Raw genomic sequence first — 21607 nt, 5'->3', positions numbered from 1 at the left:
AATTGTATTTTATATAATATGGATACGATATATGATTTAAAATGTATAACACGTATTGACTTTGACAAACCCATTAACAGTTGTTTTACATCAGAATAATAACGATAAACAATATATGAGTATTTATGGTTAATAAATTATTATTCTAAAGACTTGCGGCTTCTGTACAATACTGTATTCAACTTCAATATATAAAGATGTTATTTGTGCTAAATATATATTCGCTAAATAAAATGTGTAAACGTGACAATAAAATTGGAATTTTTTTTTACAACAAAAAAAAACTGAAAATAATTCCATAAAAGTCTAAATTATTTACTGAATTATTACAGTAGGTATTCGAATTGAAGTTTTAATTAAAAAATCATTCAAGAAAGTATTTATTTTCATTTTAAGGATCGTTAAAAAAAATTTAAACTGTTTTACTACTACACCCCACTTTAGCTAAATCTTATTCCCAGAGACTTTTTAGATCTGTTCAAGAACAATTTCAATTCGAAGAATTTACTTTTCTTAGTGTAAATAAGTTATGATCAATTTCCACCCAATTCTTGCTTGGAACTTATTTTGACAAAGAACTGGTTCTCTAAGTTGGGAAAGAGAATCAAGAGGTTTCAGAAGCATATAGGGTAGTTTGGTACAGATATTGAAGTTGATTATACAAGAGTTTAGGTTATAGTGTCCACGAAGGGCACACTTAGGCTATAGAGCCCATATTCAAGAGCTTATTTGCAACTTATTTGATCTCTTACTTAAAATTGCGTGTTTTACTAAAACTATGGCGCTTTGAACAAATAAATTATTCATATTTAATAGCTAATGGAGTAACTTTTTTATCCTATGCACGCCTCAAATCATCACACACTGGAAAATATTCAGCACTAAATCACACGAACTACAGCCATTTTTTTCTTGCCACTTCGTGACAAAAAACGCATTTTTAATTTTTTGATTATACATTATATCGAATTCTTTCGCCTCGATTATCTCGCGAAACAGTTGTTACATTAACACGTGACTATCTTATTCGACGCGTAATCGTGTATTTAAGAACTGAAAGAGGTTTCAGCAGAATTAGTTGAGCCGTTTTTAATGGTAATAAAAAAACTGGAAAAAACTGAATAAACAGAATCTGAAAATTGGATAAAACACATCATTTATCTATGGAGATAATGATCGTTCCAGCATAAGTTGCAGTACATGTTCGAAGAAGAATCTATGAAGGCTAACAAGACCTTTTTTTAATGTTTTTTCCCCCTCTGGGAAGTTAATCGTGTGGACTACAGGGGTCGCACTCACACGACTTCAGTACCACACCGACTATGTACTGCCAATTTATAAATTTTATAATTAGTGTGCTATGGAATTTAAAAACTGGACATATTGATAATTTAATAGTATTATGAATTGAAATATTTCAATAAACTTGTAATATGATTATGAGTGGTATAAATAACGAAAATGTGAGGGTGTCTTCAATTTAAATGCCACACACTTGTAGAATTATATGATCATATTGTTAACTGGATTACTTTGCCCGCCAAAAAAATACTCACAAAAGAAAGACAGAAGAATGATTTTAGATACCAGAAGTTTTGTCACTTAACGAAAATTTTTTACTGATTCTATTAACTATTATCCACAAATTACGATAGTTTTATAATCACTACATAAAATTGTATCATTTGCTGTTGTATTATTCCATGGTTGTTATAAATAATATAATATTCGAATCATAAAATATATTATAGAAGTGATATTCGACATTTTATGTCATTTTAAATCAAATATCTTCAAATTTATTAGATTAACATTAAAATGTTCACAATATATATATGATAGATGATATTACATAACACATAATGTATTCTACATTCAAAAATATATGTGTAGCTGTTCGATGCTATAGTACTAGGTATTAAATTACTCGACATTTCGATGATAGGTTGTAACTGGCGCGAATCCATTAATATGTAATATGATTTTCGGTATCATTATTATGAAAACTAAATGTGTTTATTTTATATGTATTTATGTTTTTTAATGTAAATATTTCAAATTTTCTTTCTAAATGTATTTTTCGTAATAGAAATGTAGATGTAAAAAGTTTTGTTCGATGAAATATGAGATGCTTTACAAATTCGTTTTCATGAAACTTCTATGGTTTTATAATATTAGATATCTCTCTTGAGAAATATTTTTAATGTTAAAATATTTTAAGTAATTTGTTTAATGAAAATATTTGATAACAAACTTTTTTCTCTAGGAATTTCCGACTCTAACATTTTTATATTCATCAGTTATATCTTCAAAAACTTATCATTTTATGGACCTTTCCAAAAAAATGAGTGTATGAAAATATTTGAAACTTACGTTTCAAATTTTGAGAAAGGACTCTGTTAGAACTTGGATGCTTAAAGATTTAGAGAAAATCCCTTATTGAAGAAATAACATAAAAAGGACATTAATTTAAAAAAAAAAAAACGTATTTTTAGGAAAAACGAGTGACGCTTGTTGCAATTTACTTTATAGGAAACTATTTCTCATGCTTCTAACTAATGAATATTAGTTTTCCAAATTAATATTAAGAAAATTAGCCTTGTTACATAATTAAGCATATCTAAAAAAACACTTCAATATAGGTTTTACCTGCTTATAAAGGATATAAATAAGAATATTCTTTGAAATACATGATTGAAAGATTTTCCTAAAAAACGTAATTCTTTGGAAACGTACGCAGATTAATTTGACAATTGATAGAAACCACTGATGAAAATAAAAATCTACATGATACATGAACACAAATATCGAAAACTTCCTTACTAATGTTAGCAACAATTTTAATACCGATATTCAAAGCAATTATATAAACAAATAAATTCTACCCCCAAAATACCATGCAGCAGCTGCTCAGTTCAAATGCAATGCAATATTAATTATAGAGCAAATTTGAAGTAACGATTTTTGTATATACGACTAGTTTGATACTCACACGTCTAACTGGACATAAAAATAAAGACAGCCGCGTTTGCCCCCGTTTTTCACCGACTTAGTCAGTCATTCAGGCCAAGGCATTTTATGTGTATACATTGCGTAGTTTCTTGCTATATAAATCGGACAAAGCATTTTATATGTATACATTGCGCAGTTTCTTGCTATATAAATCGGATATAAACTTTCATGAAGCAGCTGTTTTATACGGTTAAAAGAGGGAAAAAACTTTTTACCACCCCTTCATATCGCTGCTTCAAACAATATGGATGCATCAGTTGGAAATTTAAATAGGTTAGAAATGTCAGAAAGTCATGTCAGAAACTCGAATACCAGTTGGTTTAAAGATCGATGCTAAGTATAAGCACTATTGCTTTGTAACCCAAAATTTTAAATATCTCTTACAATAAGCCATACACAATGGGTTGCTCCTATTTTGATAGGTCACAATGACCTTTCTGTTGGAGAAAAGAAATTCATGGTGGTTAAAATCCTATTTTGAAATTCAATCGAAATATAAGTCAAAAAAAGACAGTGGATTATTGAATTAAAAGTAAATACGGACCTAGTTGAGTGATAGGCGATAATAAATATTTCTATTACTCCCCACATCTAATAACACTTACAGCATTCCAATTTTAAATAATATTGATGTTTTGTATATTATAACAATGAAATGACATTTTTTATCTGATTATAAGATGGAGCACATTGTAATCTATGCCTCTAACTAATCATAGCCTGTAACAATCTTGGTTGATATTTATTTCAACAGACATTATATTGAAGTTGTACATTTATGATTTATCGTAATGAATAATTTATGAGTTACAAATATGTATTTTATGTTATTAATATTGTAACGTTATTCTAGATTTATAGAACAACATTCCAGCATTACTAATAATGACGAAATAATATAATGAACTTGATGAGATACAACGACCGAATGTTTTCCAGCTTATAAAAATGGCATCCAAGAATAAAAGAATAAATGCATTTTTAAGTTTTACTAACATACTACTAAGACCGATTACTATGGTAGGAGTCGGATTAGTCAACATTGATGTAAAATTTCATCTTTTTTGAAAAAACGTAGACAATACTATTTTATCATCTGTTTTCTTAGAAAAAGTGTGCTCTGTTAGTCCCGATTGCTACAGATCGAAAATTCGATTCCCGGATAAACGTGTTGCATTAGATCCGGGCAGACAAGGATGCAATTAGATAAATGTTTCGTTTTTTTATGTTCACAAAATATAATTTTATAGCTACTTTTATTTACCTTCATTTGGTTTGATTAGGATATTTACTATGTCATAATATAAAAATTCCTTGTACTTATTTTAAATTATCTCTGTTATCCTTAACTTCTGATAACTCACTTTCACATCTCATCTTTTTTAAAGAAAAACAAATTTTAACAAAAAAATACAAATTGATAAATTATAAAAATATTTTTGCATATTCTCTGAATTAATGGCAAGATGAATGGCTAGGTGGGTGTAAAAATATTCGATTTTGGTGTCATTTTTTGTTACATTTTTCTTAGTTTTATCTGCCAACCAGCAAACAAATTAGAACGATAACGTACGATAAGGAACATAGTTCCAATAAGTTTCATAAAAATAATAAAATTTGGAGAAGGTAATTTTTTAAATTTTGAAAATGTATAGATTGGGCACAGCGAATTTGCTGAATTGAAAACGACTTTCTTAGCGTTCATTTACTCTAGCCGCTAGCAAGGCTATGAACGAATTAACCGAGCTTAATAAGAGATTTAAATCATTTCCTATGTTTTTTAAAATTTGTTTTTCTTTAAAAAAGATGAGATGTGAAAGTGAGTTATCAGAAGTTAAGGATAACAGAGATAATTTAAAATAAGTACAAGGAATTTTTATATTATGACATAGTAAATATCCTGATCAAACCAAATGTAGGTAAATAAAAGTAGCTATAAAATTATATTTCGTAGAATCTATTTTTGATTTTGGATAAAACTATTAAAAGTTAAATAAATTTAAAAAAAATCTTGATCTAAAATTATGTTATTAGTAAAATACACCAAAATTCTCCGGGAAAATCCGGGAAATCGTAGTAAAATGAAGCGAGAGTAAGTTTTTAACACATTAATGAATAAAAAGGCCCATTATTTATAATTTATTTTTATAAATTAGCGTTTTCAACAAAAATTTTCCAGGTCGGTACTATACAAAACTTCTACATATTAGTTATTTTAACGTTAAAAGAAAAGCTACAAAAATTCTTGAAACACTTTCCAGTAACAACATCAAACTTTTAGAAACAAAAATACTTTACCGTGAATTATGTTTCCAATTGCCAACTTCAGCATATCGACGACTATTTGGTGATACACCACACCAACTTCGACGTTTTGGTCCAACTGACACGGGCACAACCACTTCACTTAAACATACACTATTCCGATTTCCTGCAACGACTAATTGTCGTTGAGTTGCCGAAGTTAATACATTATTATTATTGGGACTTCGAACCGTTGTGTTATTGTTATCATTTACGATTGTTGTTGGTTCGTTACCCGGAGGTAACATGTCGAATTATTTTGTGAAAATTTATTGAAACGTTTATTAAAACCGTTTTCAAGTTGTTTGTATTACTACAAGTCTTTTCATTTTTTCTCTTAATTTAAGACTGAAATAAAATAAAAGATACACTATTAATTTCCATAAATATTTGGATACATTTGATGGTCTCCATTTAATGTACACTCTCGATCAGCAAAATTGAAGTCAACCAATTACTTAATCAACTGAATGAAATTCAGACTGCAACGTAACATAATGACTAGCAACTAGCAATTAAAGTTAAGGAAGCTATGTAGGCATAGTTTTAACGTAGCTCGCAACATTCTACATTGTCGTCATTGAGAAAGTTGCGTTTGGAAGTATGGAATCCGGCCAATTTTTAATTTCACTACTATGTTAAAATTGATGAATATCGATTTTTTGTATATTCGAATATCAGGATTAATATTTTTTTTTTTCTTTCCATTATAAAAAAAGGTAATATTTATCAATTTTAAACGCGAGGCATACTTAAAAATTTATCATCTCAGTGTTTTTGAGCTAAAAATTTTAATAGAGTTAAAATTTTAAATAGAATAAGTTTTAATAATTAAGAATTAAAATGAATGACGAAAAATAGTTTTAGCATTACCCAAAAATTTTATCGAAGTGCCAATTGACTTAATTCCGAAGCTCCTTCAAAATATAAATGTAAATAAATTAAGCGATATCTATCCACCCAAAAAAATACATAAAATATCATGCGTTACAAAAATGATAAAAAAATTTTGATATATTTTGTCAATTTTATTGAACGAAGTAGTACATTAACGATTTTTTTTATCAACCACCATAGATCAATTCGTACAGCTTAAAAAATATTTATATACATTTGAATTCAAAACAAAACATAGTAAAAACATGCGATTTATATCATCTGATGAAAATCAATGTATCGGAAATGCGTTGTTCACTTGTTCAAAAACAGAAAAACTTTTTTCTTGTCAGCTTGAATAAATTTACAGAAGAAAAAGAACAGAATAATTTTTTATTCGTTTCTATTACATTCGAAACTTTTCTTATCATATACTCAACTTGATTTAAAGTGAAGATTTATTGGCGTCATAAAAACAGTAATGTTAGAAGTAGTAACGGATTACTATAAATTTTCATGAAAAATTATACTGTTCACGATTTTTGCAGTCGAATATCAATAAAAATATTTAAGTTGAAGAACGAAAATGGATAGTTGGAATTATGGAAAATATTTTATACCTATCACTTAGATGCATTGCTTCACGCATGTATTCTGTCATACTCGTGATATTTATATGCCTAGATGTAAATCGAACATTCTGTATAATTCACACATTTAAAATAATATACAATGAAGCATAGATACGATATATACAATACATAAAATTATTAATAAAATTATGATAATAAAATTATTTTAATATTAAATATTAATTTTAATTAAATTTAATGTTTGTATTCACATGTAATATAAATATATAAAACACTGCAGCAAGTCTGTTTTGTGTAATAAGACTTCATTTCCTTATACAATACATTAATAATTTAGTATTACAAAACATTATTATTTTAAAATGTATTAAATAAGACATTATTAAATTCTCTCTGTACAGGAAATTAAATGTTAATAAATTAAATTTTAAATCTGTTTATGAGTAATAATAATTTAATATATATATTACTAGAAATGTAACGGATTTTATAAATTAATATCATCATTCAAAAAAATATATAAAGTTTAGTTAATACTGAAAGTAGAGTCTTAAATAATACAAGCAAAATTGATCTGAAAATCGCCTCTATTTTATCATATTTAATGGAAAATAACCACTAAAGTGTCCATCTAAATCTTCATGAAAAACCTTTTTAAATTATTTAGGTTGATTTTAAAGTTATAGAAATACCTTTTTAGCCCCAGAACTATAAAAAAAAAGGGTATACAAGTTTGACCGCCATGTGTGTTTGTCTGTCTGTGGCATCGTAGCGCCTAAGCCTAAAACTAAAAAATCGGAGATGATCTTCAAAATCAATTCAGTTTGGAAAAGAAAAGAAATATAATTTTAACATAAAATAATTAGGTAATTCAAAACAATAATTCAAAGTGGGATCGTAGCCCCTAAACGGTCGAACGAACCGACTTGATTGAGAACATTTTATAGCTAAGTTTCCAAAAATTGGTTTACAAGAATTAAATGTCGATTTTTCGGGGGTTTTTTTAAATTTTGTAAATTTCACTTGTTTATTGCAGTTTTCAACCAAATATTTTGCAATTTTGGTTCTTTAAATTCCAACCTTCTTCTAGAGAGTTCTTCGGTATCTCGAATACTTTTCAGAAAGTTTTGAGCAACGAAAGATATCGTAGATATGCCTTATAGTCATCATTGGCGGAAATGAAGTGAAAATTGTTTATTGATTGTACAGTGCAAGAATCAAAACTTGGTAGATTTTCCTCATAGTACCAATACATAAGAAAGAATCAATATTTGATGGAATTTAAATTTTATGATACCGATCTTGTAGATTTAACTACCTTCGTCATAGTTCAAACTCTGTGTTTATGAACGTTAGTATAATTTTTTTTTATATCAAACGTATGTAACTTAACTGTATAAACAATAATATTATTTTTATTTATAAAAAAACATCTGATAACATTATTTACCTTAATATAAATAAACAAAACTATGAATTTTATTCGAGTAAATATTACATCGGATGTAAAAAATTCTTTTCGCGTAAGGTTTTTTACAATCTGCTCCCATTCTAATTAAAATGATTAAACATATTTTATTAATGTGGATATACATAGACGTCTTAGTCATTTGTAGAATACCCAAGTTGAATCCATATTTGGTGTGTAAGGCGCAATTCTTGTTGCTTGTAGCGGGCAACATTTACAGGATAAACGAAAAAACTACGCTTTGATTGACGGTTGCTATATAATTTCCACGAATTATGGAATAATAATAACGCCGAATACAAGAATTAAAAACGATTGAAAAGTTGAAACAAATATCGAGTAAATATAATTATTGTACGGTGATGGAGATAAAAAAATCATGAATTTGGGGTCAGCATTTCATAGCGAGTGCAAAAAACTTCAGACTAGAAATGCTCAGCTTAGATATTCTATGACAAATAGTTGGAAATTGACCATTTACAAGTCTAATATAAAGTTTGATTAATTAATTTCGACAGGCGTAATCGTAAACGAATTAAAAATAAAAGGGCGTTTTATTTGTGTAATTATCAATACAGGAAACATATTTTCAATCAAAATAAATATCTCTCAACACATTCAATCCATAATAAAAAAAATGATAATTCAATATGAAATATTTAGTGCGGATAAAACTGAACTTAAAATAAATATATATGTTAAAATATATTTAATAATCATCAATCAATCATTAATTCATCCTTCGATCAATTAAAATCAAATCAAAATATCGAATCAAAATGAATTTTTGTTTTTTAATTAAAAAGGTCATGACCTTTGGTAAAAGTTGTGATTGACTGTGATGTAATAAATGTTGAATAATATAAAATGTTCAATAACATAAATTCGTTTTCGAATTAAAATACTGATGGGATATATATTCAATGGTGAACGACACAGAATATGGAACACAAATGTTTCAAAATTTAACAGCGTTGCCACAAAAATCTCACATGCACATTTCGAAGTGCCTTTGATTTTACAATTTTTTTGAAATTGTTTTTAACAGTAGAACTATCGCTCCACAGCAGGAAGAAGTGGATAATAGCGGCTCAACACAAAAAGAGTTTTGAATATATTTCTCTGATATTTCCATGGAAATTTTCGAACACGGCATAGTTTGTGATTATATTTTTGCTAATTATAATCGCTATCAAGGATAATTCGCCAGAAAACAAATTTAACATTATTCAATAAATATCTTTGATTTAGTGTTTAGGCAATCTTAAGGGTGTTGTCTTGCTATGGGTCTATCGGCAAATAATTCTCAATTCTCTTTGAATACTTATTAAGAATATAATAATACAATTACCATAAAAATTTCAAGTCGATTTCACGTCTCTAACTCGAGATAAATTCAATTAAAGATCGGATAATTTGGGGAGAAAAAAAACTAGATTTAAGTTATATTCAAAAAAACTAACTGAACATTCATGTATTTGTTCTAAGTTTAAAAAAATCCAAAATTATTGAACAATTCATTCTTGAAATATAATTACTCAAAGTTATTTTAATTTATTGTTGAATAGAAACAATTATATTTAGAGTATAAGTGGTTGAAAAGAGATGTCTATTATCAACAGACTTTAATACGATAAATACAGAAGTTTGACTTGATTACGAGAATACCTCGCGTTTGTACATTAGAGTTAAAAAGAAAACCTTATTTGACTACGTATATTGATATGGTACACAACATTTTTACAATGTTGTACGGAGACGAACACCGTAATTTAATAAAAACTCACAGAAAATTTTCCTAAAGAAAATTCAGTTTCTGACTTTCGAAAGCGACCATTGTAACTACAAACAGAATACTAAACGACTACAAACAGAATACGAAATTCAATAAAGATCACAATCGAATTCTGTTATGTAAACAGATGAAAATTTACATATTTCAAATTTTAAAAGTATAGATTTTTTTGTTACTGTTCATTTGTAATCCTCTTAATTTCCATCAATTATATCTATTCTAAGAAATAAACGTGATGCCTCAATGATATTCCAATTTTTTTGCCAGTAAGGGTACAGCTATTTCTTTCCTTTTTTTCCTGTAGTATTTTAATTCACAAATGTGCACACTCAATTTTAAATTGGATTTGTTAAATGTCAAGAATGTAATTAATCAGCGTTCGTTCGTATCTCAAAGAATTTTGTATTTCAAAATGGTGCGATATTATTATTGCTGTCTATAATGTAAATAAAAATTGTTACTTTTTTTCTCTTCATGAATTAAAGTTACATGTACAGGGTTAGCCAAAATAAAATGCTACATAATAGCAGATGTATCTAGAGTGTTGATGCATCCATTTAAAATTTAACATTTTTTACAATTGTAAAAGATAATTTTTGAAATCTCATAATTAAAGACAGAAAAAGTGAAATTCAACTTGAATCGTCATTTTCATGATTAGGTTAGGTTAGGCTAGAGTGGCTGTCCTGGGGTGTGACACACTTAGATCATAGGGTCCGTTGTGATACCGAAAAAGGGTTGGCCCATCCTCGGCCACTACTCCATGAACCATTTGAAGCTGTTTAAGAACAGCAGGAGAGCTTTGACGTCGACGGACTCTTGGTCGGAGAGGTCGTCAAAGAGAGGCCAGATCAAATAAGTCCATCTCCTCATGGCAAGAGCTGGGCAGTGAGGCCTTCCATGTTCATAGTTAAGTTTATAAAGAAAATTTTCTCTATAGTGTGGCACGCGATTTTCGTAGAAATTCTAGCTCAAAATTTTGATGACATTTAAGTTTTTCCTTCAAGGTTAAAAATTAGATGGATAAATCTTATCTAAAATACAATTTTGTTGTAAAAAGTGTGTCAGTTCAATTTTTATCATTTTTTTCCTAAAATGAAGTTAAATTTATAATGTTTTCCGCAACATAATTGAAATTGAAACATCTTGTAGAAAAGAGTAATGGATTTTATATATTACAATCAATGGTCAGGTCAGATGAGAATACACCAAGAAAAAAATAACGTTTATCGATTCGACTGGAAGATATTCTTTACACTTAAAATATATGTAATGAAATTAAATAGTTTTCATCATGATTTAGTACTTTTTGTAGTTGGACATTTGAACACTTAAGTGTTTAAATTCTTTATATAACTACACACATCCGTCAGTCCATTTTTAATTCTGTTTATATATTGTGAAAAAGTAGGTACTTAATGTAATTTGTAATTTAACACTCTTTTGCAATTTTATAAAATGTAAAATCATGGTATTAACGAAAACAAAACTGTTGCATTTATATAAAATAAATGTTCATTACATTAATGTAATATCGAATGGATTAAAAACAGATTATCAATATTTATGGGCGATTAAAAACTAGATATAAAAACTAAAGTATCATAAAAATTCCGAACGTTTTTAAAATGAAAGTATAGATTTTAAAGCGAATGTTATACAATCTGTATGTTTTTAGATTGGACACCGTTAAGCCTATCAAAAATATCATCACTTTTACCATTTTTTTTACTAAGAATCGAACTCGTTACCCTAATTACAGTGGAGATATAAAAAATCAAAATTATTGCAATTCCCAGGAAAGTTCCTCAACATGACTCTATTGAAAAACATGGGCAGCTTTACAAATTTTAGAAGATTATGTTATTTATTACATTAAACAAAAATTGCAACATTGTTTTAGCTAACAACCTCTATTTTAGAGCTTAGAAAATAATTATAATATTTTCAAATCAAAATACATGATATAATGGTATCTTGTATACATATAAATATTATCGAAGATAATAAATGAGAACTCTAGGATGTTTCGAAATAAATTTCGATTCTTGCCCCAATTTTCTTGATTAGTTTTTTGTATTTTGTAAATACGTATTTCGACTAGTCATCACCAAGTAGTCATCATCAGTATGAATTAGATAATCGTAATTACTTTTATTATGTATGTTACTCGTTGCAAATTTGGTAACTGTACAAAGTATCTGTCAAATTGTAGTGTCAGTGACGCCAGCCAATCAGTTTCCTTCAGTTGACTAGTTCTTGGGCAATGAGTATGATACTTATGCGCAAGCCTATTCGAGTATTTTTTGACGTTTAAAATAATAAACTACAAATCTCATCAACCTTTATTTTGAAATTTTTATTAAATCCAAATTTGGTATAGGTCCCTTGTCCAAGTTAATTGTTTCATTACCCAGTTTTTGAATGTAGATGTTTTCATAATTCGAAAGGATTGTAGGATTCCGAATTACGGTTAGCTAATTCATTCTGATGATAATTACTTGGTAGTGGAAATACGTATTTATAAAATACAAATAACTGATCTAGGAAATTGGGGCATAAATTGTAATTTATCTTGTATACAGCAATCAAACAGCTCGATAGCTGAGTTAATTAAAGCGATGGTTCAAAAAATTAGAAGTTTTCGATCAACGCTCTTATATACTTTCTGAAGTTGAAAAAGGTAATATAAAATTAATTAATTATTAAATATTAAACTATAACCGAAAAATGACAGACTCGTGAATATAAGGGCAAAAAAAAGATAATTTTAACTTTCTGTAAGAAAGTAGTAATCTTTTCTGCATGTCAACGACATCACTTCTATATCTAGTTTCTCATTTTGTATAGTGATTCCATTACACAAAATGAATTGTCGCAATGCTCATATATACGCTTCAGTAAATACAAATGTTTGTTTTTTCTTTCGGAATATAAAGTAAGTGGCGCTTTCACAACTTTATTAAGTGTTGTAAATCTTGTTTCACATTTATAAGGAAAGTAGTTTTTCTAGATCATATAGTTAATACTTACTGAAGAAAAAAGACCATATGATATGCGTATTGTTCTACTTCTGGGAGATCTATTTTTAAATGGTTTTTTTTTTTCTTGAATAAAACGGATATCATGGTAGTTGTAGTATTTTGTAATTATATATTTAATATAAAATTAATTATTTTCAATGCAAACCTGCCTATTTACTAAAGTAAAATCGATATTGATTTAATTATAAGTAATTAAAATATTGTAAATTGTAACTTGTTGTTGAATAAGAAATAAAATACGTGATTTTATTTGTATTTATAGTAAATAAATCCCACTTTTAAAATAAGAAGTTTTAACATCAGATGAAAGTGTACCAGGGCTAATTGGAGTGATCCACTATTTTCAAAAGCCATTCCTTTTCTGCATCGTTACGATAGAAACGTGGGAAAAGAACCTGAAAAACAAACATTTAGTATATTTTGCAGAAAAATTTCACCAACATATCTTAGCGATGGGAGTCGTTTTTCCTCAATTTCCGAAAAAAACGTTCGAATTTGAAAAAGATATTTTTGAAGTTTGGGTACTTTTAGACATGTATTGCAAGACAATACTATGATTGCAAACTGAAAACAATCATTATATGCAATGAAAGGAAAATCTATAGAAAAGAATGAAAAATCGGTTAAAATTTTTTCTATTTACCTTACTATTTTAAAAGCAAACCTTGTTGAGTCTTTTAGAGAGGTTCATCATTATGAAGAATTTTTTTTCGACCCGTTATCATATACAATTATTTTTGTTTATCTAAAAGAAAATTTCGAGTATTTAATTTTTTTGTTTTTGCAAGCAAGTATACTTAAAATTTTATTTAATATTCACACAATTAATTGAAGTTATGAGAGTCAATGTTAAAAAAGAGACGCAAAAGGTTAGATTATATTCTCTATGGTCACCCAAAATGTGCAAACTTTCTCTCTAAATGTAATGCCTATACATACACATTATACTGTGTGATCCAAGAAAGCCATCCTGAATGAGAAGCAAACCCATCCAGAGGCAAAATAGTCGTACAGAATAAGATTTATTTGCTAATTTTAACAGTAATTGAGAAATTTCCAACTAAAGAATTTTCGGACTTTTTTCATTTTTTGAAATTTAGTTTAAAAACTATGAGATTTTGACACAAGTTGCTACTACTATTTTGAAAATATATTAAATTTGAAACAAGTGAAGCCAACCCACATTGCTTGCAAAACGTATAGTTTCACACTCTAATAAGGAGTCCTTTGTTTTGCGATTTTAGAAATTTTTATTGTGTAAGATTTTATTGGCGTACAATGATTACCTAGCAAATATATCTCAAATTTTAGCATTCGACTCAAAAAAGCCTTTCGTTAGATTTTCTACTAACACATTCTGTAATTATCAAAAAGTAAAAAACTTTTAAAATGGGGTGTAGGTGATAATACACAAATGTAAAAATTTTATATATTTATTTCGAAGAAAAGTTTTTGGGTATATTTGTACTACTGTATACATGCTTTGTGTGTGTATTTACTACTAAGTTTAATTAAATTAACTTGTACATTAAAAAAAATGTAGAAAGTAAAACGACATCATTCTACCTCTGGGTACTACACGACGGTATATCCTACATGGCGGGAAATTTTAAATGAACATGACAACTTCAACATAATTTTAAGTAACCAGGGAGCAATTCAAAAAGTAATAAACTTTTTTTCATTATTTCATTTACAACAGCGAGAGGTTTGAAATAAACTGTAAAATACTGTTTTTAGGGTTTCATAGCGAAAATATGATAAAAGTATTTAGGAGGTATTTTTCAAGTTCATCGTTGTTTACGGAAACATTATAATTTAATTGAAAATCGAATACATTCAAAGAAATAAATTTGAATGTGGAATGAAAAAATTACTATGCAACCAAAATTTTGAGTGTATTTTTCAGCTTCTTAGTACCTTTTTGAGAATTAAAAGCAATAACTAGGAAAAAGAGAAGTCAAGGAAACAACATTTTAAAAGGTTTTCGAAATTTTACTTATAATTGCTCTTATTTTAAACAAAGAATCGTTACGAGATATTGTTTTTTCCAAAAATGTGTGCGAATGATTGGTACTTATTAAGAGAGGATACCGTAACTCCATAGTAGAATACCTCGATGCGGTATACGTCTTTTTCTTAAAGTAAATCTACAAGAATTATGTACCCCGTACTTTACGATTCAGTTATTTCCCAATCAACTTGGGAAGAATCACAATCGATTAATTTCATCACTATTCGAAAAATTCCGAATAGTACATTCATTTCCAAATTGTGATGTCGCAAACAGCGCCAATATTTTAATTTGTTAAATATTTAACGTCAACTTATGAATTTAAAATTTTTTTTAGATAAAATTAAAGATTAAACTAATTGACAAATCATTTAAGTATAAGCATTGAAGTAAACGATCAATATTAGGAGCCTTTATAAGTTATAATTCTACGTATAATTACGGGTTATGAAGTGAATCTCATAATGATTTAAAGTATTGAACATATTTAAAACATTTTTTGGGCAAGAATCAGTTTTTTATCAATAAGTTGGGAACAATTGTTTAAATGTACATATTTGTTTAAGAAAAAAATAAACCTATCTACTTCTCAGGGAAAAAATTTGGTATTTTATATTTCAAACGACTTAGAATTCAAAAATGACCCCATTCTTGGTACCGTTCTAGACTGGTTCTAAAGTCATTGATTTATTTTTCAAAAGCTACAAATAATCGCATAATTGTATTCCGAGCAAATAATTTATTCATAATTAATGATGAGGTAAAAAATCTTTCGGGGTGAAATTAAACGGACTTTCTTGTCTTATCATCCTCTTTACATTGACAAAGACAGAAGTCATACGTAACTACTACCCCATTTACGTAACACATCTTGCACACTTAACTGTTTTTAATTTTTTTAGCAGGTCGTATATAGAAAAAGTTTTGTTAAACTGTCGTCGTGTTAAAGTTTTTGTATTCGATGTCTATGAAAAACATTAAAATATGTAAATAAAATTAACAAGAGAAAAAATTTTATAAAAGTTTCATTCTGTAAAAATTGATTATCTGTAAATAAAAGTATGTACAACTTTTTCATTACAGTTGTTCATTAACAATTTTTAAGTGGAGAAAGAAATAGGTATACAATAATAATATAAATTATTGATTTTGTAAGAAAGTTAAACGATCACTTTTCTTAAAAGGTCAATAGCTTATAAAAAAGGTTAAGAAATGTTATTAAAGCAATATTTTAATATATTGAATTAAAAAATAGATATGCATAAAACAAGCAAAAAAAACCCAACGCACGTCTTCTTCTAAAAAATACATCGGTCAAAACTGTCGACCAACGATCTTGCCGATTAAGCATATGAAAACTGTACTCGCGTTTGCATGAAGGATTTTTACCTTGTTTTTATTGTTTTTCATCTAAAATAGCCATAGACTTAATCTCACGTGTAACCCCTATAGTAAGGGAATAACACGAGAAACAACTTCAAATAACCCTGAATTTAAACAAAGCTTTTTCTCAGTATCTATTGAAGTATCATCTATCTTCATGAACTAATTATAATATTCTTTCTTTGAAATTTTTGCAATATTCAGTATATTTTTTGGGTGTGATTTTTTATAACACCCCCAAAATGACATTTAACAAAAAAAATATTGGTGGAACATAGCTTAAAAAAATATTTCAAAAATATCCACCCTTAAAATCTTGACCTGATGTGATTATTGTTTAGAGTGAAAACACGTCGATTTAGATATCGAAGAAGTTCAAAATTGATACCTAGACAATTTTAGGATTCACTCATTCACCACTACCCAACCCAACTTTGAAATTTCAAATGGCATCCCTACCGTTGCCATACATCTTTTGAAAGGGCATACAATTTTCTCTTCAACTATTGCAAAAAAAAAAATGAAATCGATAGATTGATTCTTAAGATAAACCACTCAGCAAATGGAAGTCATACCTCCCATATTGTATTCCATTTATCCCGTAGTCTATTTGAAGAACATTGTTTGAGTTCATTTTTTATAGATAAAAAATATCAATTGTTTCCTACCCGGGCCGAATTAATAGCCCCAAAAGAGTGATTCGTTTATAGATTCTTCATTTTGTTTTATGAAGTCCGATTTCTTACGGACTCCTCACGTCTGCTCAAAAATCATTGGCCATCATAATTAAAACAGTATAAAACATTAAAGGAGATGTAGTTTGTAATTTTATAGAATAAAATTTATTCGCCAAAAATTTGTTCGAGATTAATAATCCAATGTTTAATTAAAGAAAATTCAAGGAGAGCTCTTTCTAAAAGTTCAATAACATAAAAGCAAAGGTGAATAAACGTTATTGAAACAATTTTATAAGGTTTTGATTAATAAAAATGGAGAGACGCATCAAAAATGCAACTCGTTGAGAAAAGAAACTGGTTTTAAACCATAAAAATGGTAATACCTTTTCAGAATATATAAACACTAATCAAAAATGTAGTCTCTGATCTAAAGAAGTAGTTATTATTCAAATGACAAGGTTATAAATATTTATTATGAAAACATTCCTTCGAAATGTTGTTTATTACCGTTATAATTAACGCCTTTTTGTATTTATTAATTTTTGCATCTTGAAGAATTTCTAATTTCAATTACATTAGCTAATACAAAGAGTAATTATATAAAAAGTTTTTCCAAAAAGAAACAAAAATCCACCAAAAAGTTGACGAACGAAAAATAACAGGCTTATAGTCATTATCTGTAATAACATGAAGCGAATAATACTTTCTATTAACCCCACGGAAAACCTTTACACCAGACAGTCAGTATTAAGTAAGTTCCCAAATACTTCTTTCTATTCTAAATCAAATACACCAAGTGATGTACCTTGAACCAAGCATCATAGCATACCTTGAATCCAATCAATATTATAATTAGTTTTGCATTAAACTTTACGATTGTATTCTTGCAATTAATGGCTTTTTAAGTACAGGTAAGCACAGTAAAAGTGGAAAGTCGTGTACACCCTGATCCATTTAAAACACTAGTTGAAACTGACTTGGGACGCTAAGAGCAGTACTATGATTTACACACATGTACTATGATTTACATATTTTTATCGATGGTTGCTTAATATTTCAATTCTTAAAAAAGTACAAAGGAATGAGGTAATTATAGTGTGATAAATGACAATTTTCAATGTGATATTGAAAGAAACAAAGACTGACTTAACTGACAGAAGTGTGAATTTTGATTCTAGGAGGTAATCCACTTTCCTTAACTAATTATTAGTTTTGATCGGTTTGAAATATCAATTGTTGACAAAATAGTCTACAAACGGGCCACAATCAAACACCTATCAATCATTTTATCGTAACTTATCGCTAATAGTAACAACAATATCAACAAAATGTTATACATACAATTTATTTTATTAAATTTTGATAAAACCTGTTATCAACAAACACAAACAACCCAAAAAATAAAAATTATTATCTCAAAAATAAATTTTAACACATATATCTATTTTAACTGAACTACCTTTACATGAAAATCGTCTATATTTTCCCAGTATTAGTAATAAAATCGCGTGATTAAACAAATAAATAAATACATTTACTGAACATATACAAAACATAATAAATGTTGAAATACAAGTTGTGTGTAAAAAATTTGGCATAAAGAAACAATACACAAATTGTAGGATTAAAATTGCTACAACGAAGTAGATTAAGGAGATATGCAAGGATTGAATAATACTTTAAAAATACATTTTTTAATTAAAAAAGTTTCAAAAAATCACAAAAAATTCCTTGGTCATTTCGGACTTCGTTCCAAGTTAGCTGAAAAAATGATTAATAATTTAGGTTATCCTTTTAAATTGGATATTTCTATATCAAAATATAATACCATAAAAATATTAGGTTGTCGATGATATAAGAACAAAATTTTTTAATTATGAGTTCATCGAAGATTCATCATTTGATAGACTATAGAGCGATTTCTATATTATCAAATTTATAAGCAGCACTTGCACACAATATATAATATATTTTTGTAGTTGAGTGGTATTGTAAAGCTAAAAATAACACATGATTTGATTACAAAGCATGTATTGGGTTTATATGTATGTACCGTGCAATAAATCAAAACTTTTTTACAATACTGTAGGGAAACAAACACCTAAGACAATATTTTAGACAATGTTGTATTGGGTTTGACAATATGTAATAGACTGGGTCATATGTGTGAACCATGGTACAACAACATAACGTACCATGGCTCACACACTAATGAACTTAGAATCACCAATATTTTAATGTTTGGAGAGACAAGTCTTGTAAAATTTAGTTTAAAATTTGTTATGAGAAGAATAACTATGTTCCATAAATCAAATTATAATATCAAGTGTTTCGCAAGATACGAGGCGAGGTTTTGGTTTCATCTCGCCTCGACCTCGGCCGAGGTAGAATGTTGACTAGCATCGCTCGGCCGCGGTAAACTTGTACACATAGTGTTTCAGCCTCGAAGCCTAGCGAAACACTAAAAATAACTAAAAATAAATAAGTCCTTTCCCCTTAAAAATGATCTGATACGATTTTTTCGTTTGCTTAATTTTCCATTCTGTTTTCGAAATATAAGGACGAAAACTTTTTAAAAAAGCCTCTACCGTACCTACAATTTTGTATTCACGTTAAAAATAAACTGTAAATTAGGGTGCATTTTATATTTTATAGTTAATATTTTTAGAGACAATGTAATTTAATTTTTGAACGATGTACCCCTAATGAGTGACAACATAAACCGTATTTCAAAATGATATCACATTTATTATGAATAAAATAAAATATCTTATCTAAATTACACTTGGTAGGTACAATAAACATACACATATATACAAACACAACAAATGTATAATAACGATATTTTTGATTATTATAAAATTAGAAAGTGTATATATTTTACGATTACTAATAATATAATTTGTGATTTTTTTTCCCATTATTTTATTATTAACAACCTCTACTTCATTTAAATTGAATATTGCCTAAAGTATGTATTACAAATTTCATTCATGATCTTAAAAAATGAAGACTTACTTCGTTTCAGTTTATATTTAACAGTTAATATTGTTTAAAAAAATGCAATCGTAAATGGAATAATCCTATTGTTTACCAACAACAAATTTTTTCTCATGAATTACAATATATTCCTATAAACTTCTATAGAAATAACATTCATAAATTTGCAAAAAATTTTCATTTTAGAAACACTACTTTGAATAGCCTTCTTTGAATATTTAAGAACAGTTTCGGTTTCTGTGAAGAACAGTGGCATTATTTGGCAGCCGTAATATAATGGTGACTCATCCAATATAGAAGTAGAAACAGTAGTACCAAAATATTTTTCTTATCAACTAAAACAAGCTTTAACAAGGGCCCCGCTTTCCGCTCCACCGTGCGGTCACGATTCATACTACAGGGAATGATAGCTTATGTTTTGGGATTACAATCTCCCATCTAATTCATTAGCAAAAGTTGAAAGATTACCTGCTTCCATCATAATTCATCATACTAGCGGAAGCTGCTGCGTTATCTATAATAACCCCAGCTGCATCATCTAGTTCTGCTAGAAAATTTTCTTTGTAGTGACGCTTATTCCTATAAGTAATCTTATCAACTAAACTTTGTTCTGTAATTCCTTCTAAATTCTTTCTAAAATAAAGATACTGTGTTTATTTTAGAAAAGATACTATATTTATTTCGGTACGCCTTGTATATAAAGCTATTATCTTATGTCTACTACAATCATCTATAGCAGTATATTGATATAAATTCCTGGCTATCTTAGACACGTCCATTTGCATTCTATCTCCTGGAATCTTAGCACTATAACGTTTTACTTGCTTACTTACGATAATGCCGCATTAAGTTTAATCTTCCGAGATTGCAATCGTGTGCAACGGCTGTTTACACGAAATCCTTCTCTACGCCAATCCTCTAGATCCTCGCTAGAGTATTTGCTACTATAACCAAGATATGCAACGATGGCTGCTTCAGGTGGCCTTTCGGCCAATCCTTCCGCGCACACCACCGCGACCCTCCTACTGGTAAGGGTTTCATGATAGAAAAAATATTTTATCGAAAATACCAGCCGTATACTCTACCGTTAGTATAAGCATGACGCTTCAGCACTAGGGCTTGGTTTTCCGCAGGTAAGTTGTTACGCACTCCTAAGCGGATTTCAATTTCCATGGCCAACGTCTTGCTGTCTTAAGTAACCAACGAACGACGTAGTGCACTACATGATTGATTGTCTGGTCAATCTGCCTTTCCTATTTACGTAGATACTTCAGCTCTATTTATACTTACGTATGGAAGTAATGAAGGAATAAAGCGATGGTTTATTAAAAGTACATAATGAAATTTAATAAAAATGAAAATAAAATAAACAGCTTTTTATGTAGGAGCCCTAAAAATCAGAAAATACAAAATTATTCTATAAAATGGAAGTTACTTTCAT

At 28.2% G+C, this 21607-nt stretch overlaps 1 protein-coding gene across 4 annotated transcripts in view; it reads right to left on the bottom strand.

The window, feature by feature from the left end:
* The window catches only part of LOC123293934 (protein sprint), a 423720-nt gene that overhangs the window by 96899 nt on the left and 305214 nt on the right, over positions 1 to 21607 (bottom strand). For 2 of the 4 annotated variants that reach the window (XM_044874936.1, XM_044874937.1), the window contains exon 2: positions 5311 to 5664. The exons of the other annotated variants lie outside the window; for them this stretch is intronic. In XM_044874936.1, coding sequence (XP_044730871.1) covers positions 5311 to 5564 — 254 coding nt within the window. In that variant the 5' untranslated portion in view covers positions 5565 to 5664. The remainder of the gene's footprint in view (positions 1 to 5310; positions 5665 to 21607) is intronic. 4 annotated transcript variants of the gene reach the window in all.

This window comes from Chrysoperla carnea, chromosome 2 (genome assembly GCF_905475395.1).
Source record: "Chrysoperla carnea chromosome 2, inChrCarn1.1, whole genome shotgun sequence".
NCBI lineage: Eukaryota > Metazoa > Arthropoda > Insecta > Neuroptera > Chrysopidae > Chrysoperla > Chrysoperla carnea.
The sequence above is the reverse complement of the archived record's forward strand: the minus strand, read 5'-3'. Positions and strand labels throughout refer to the sequence as shown.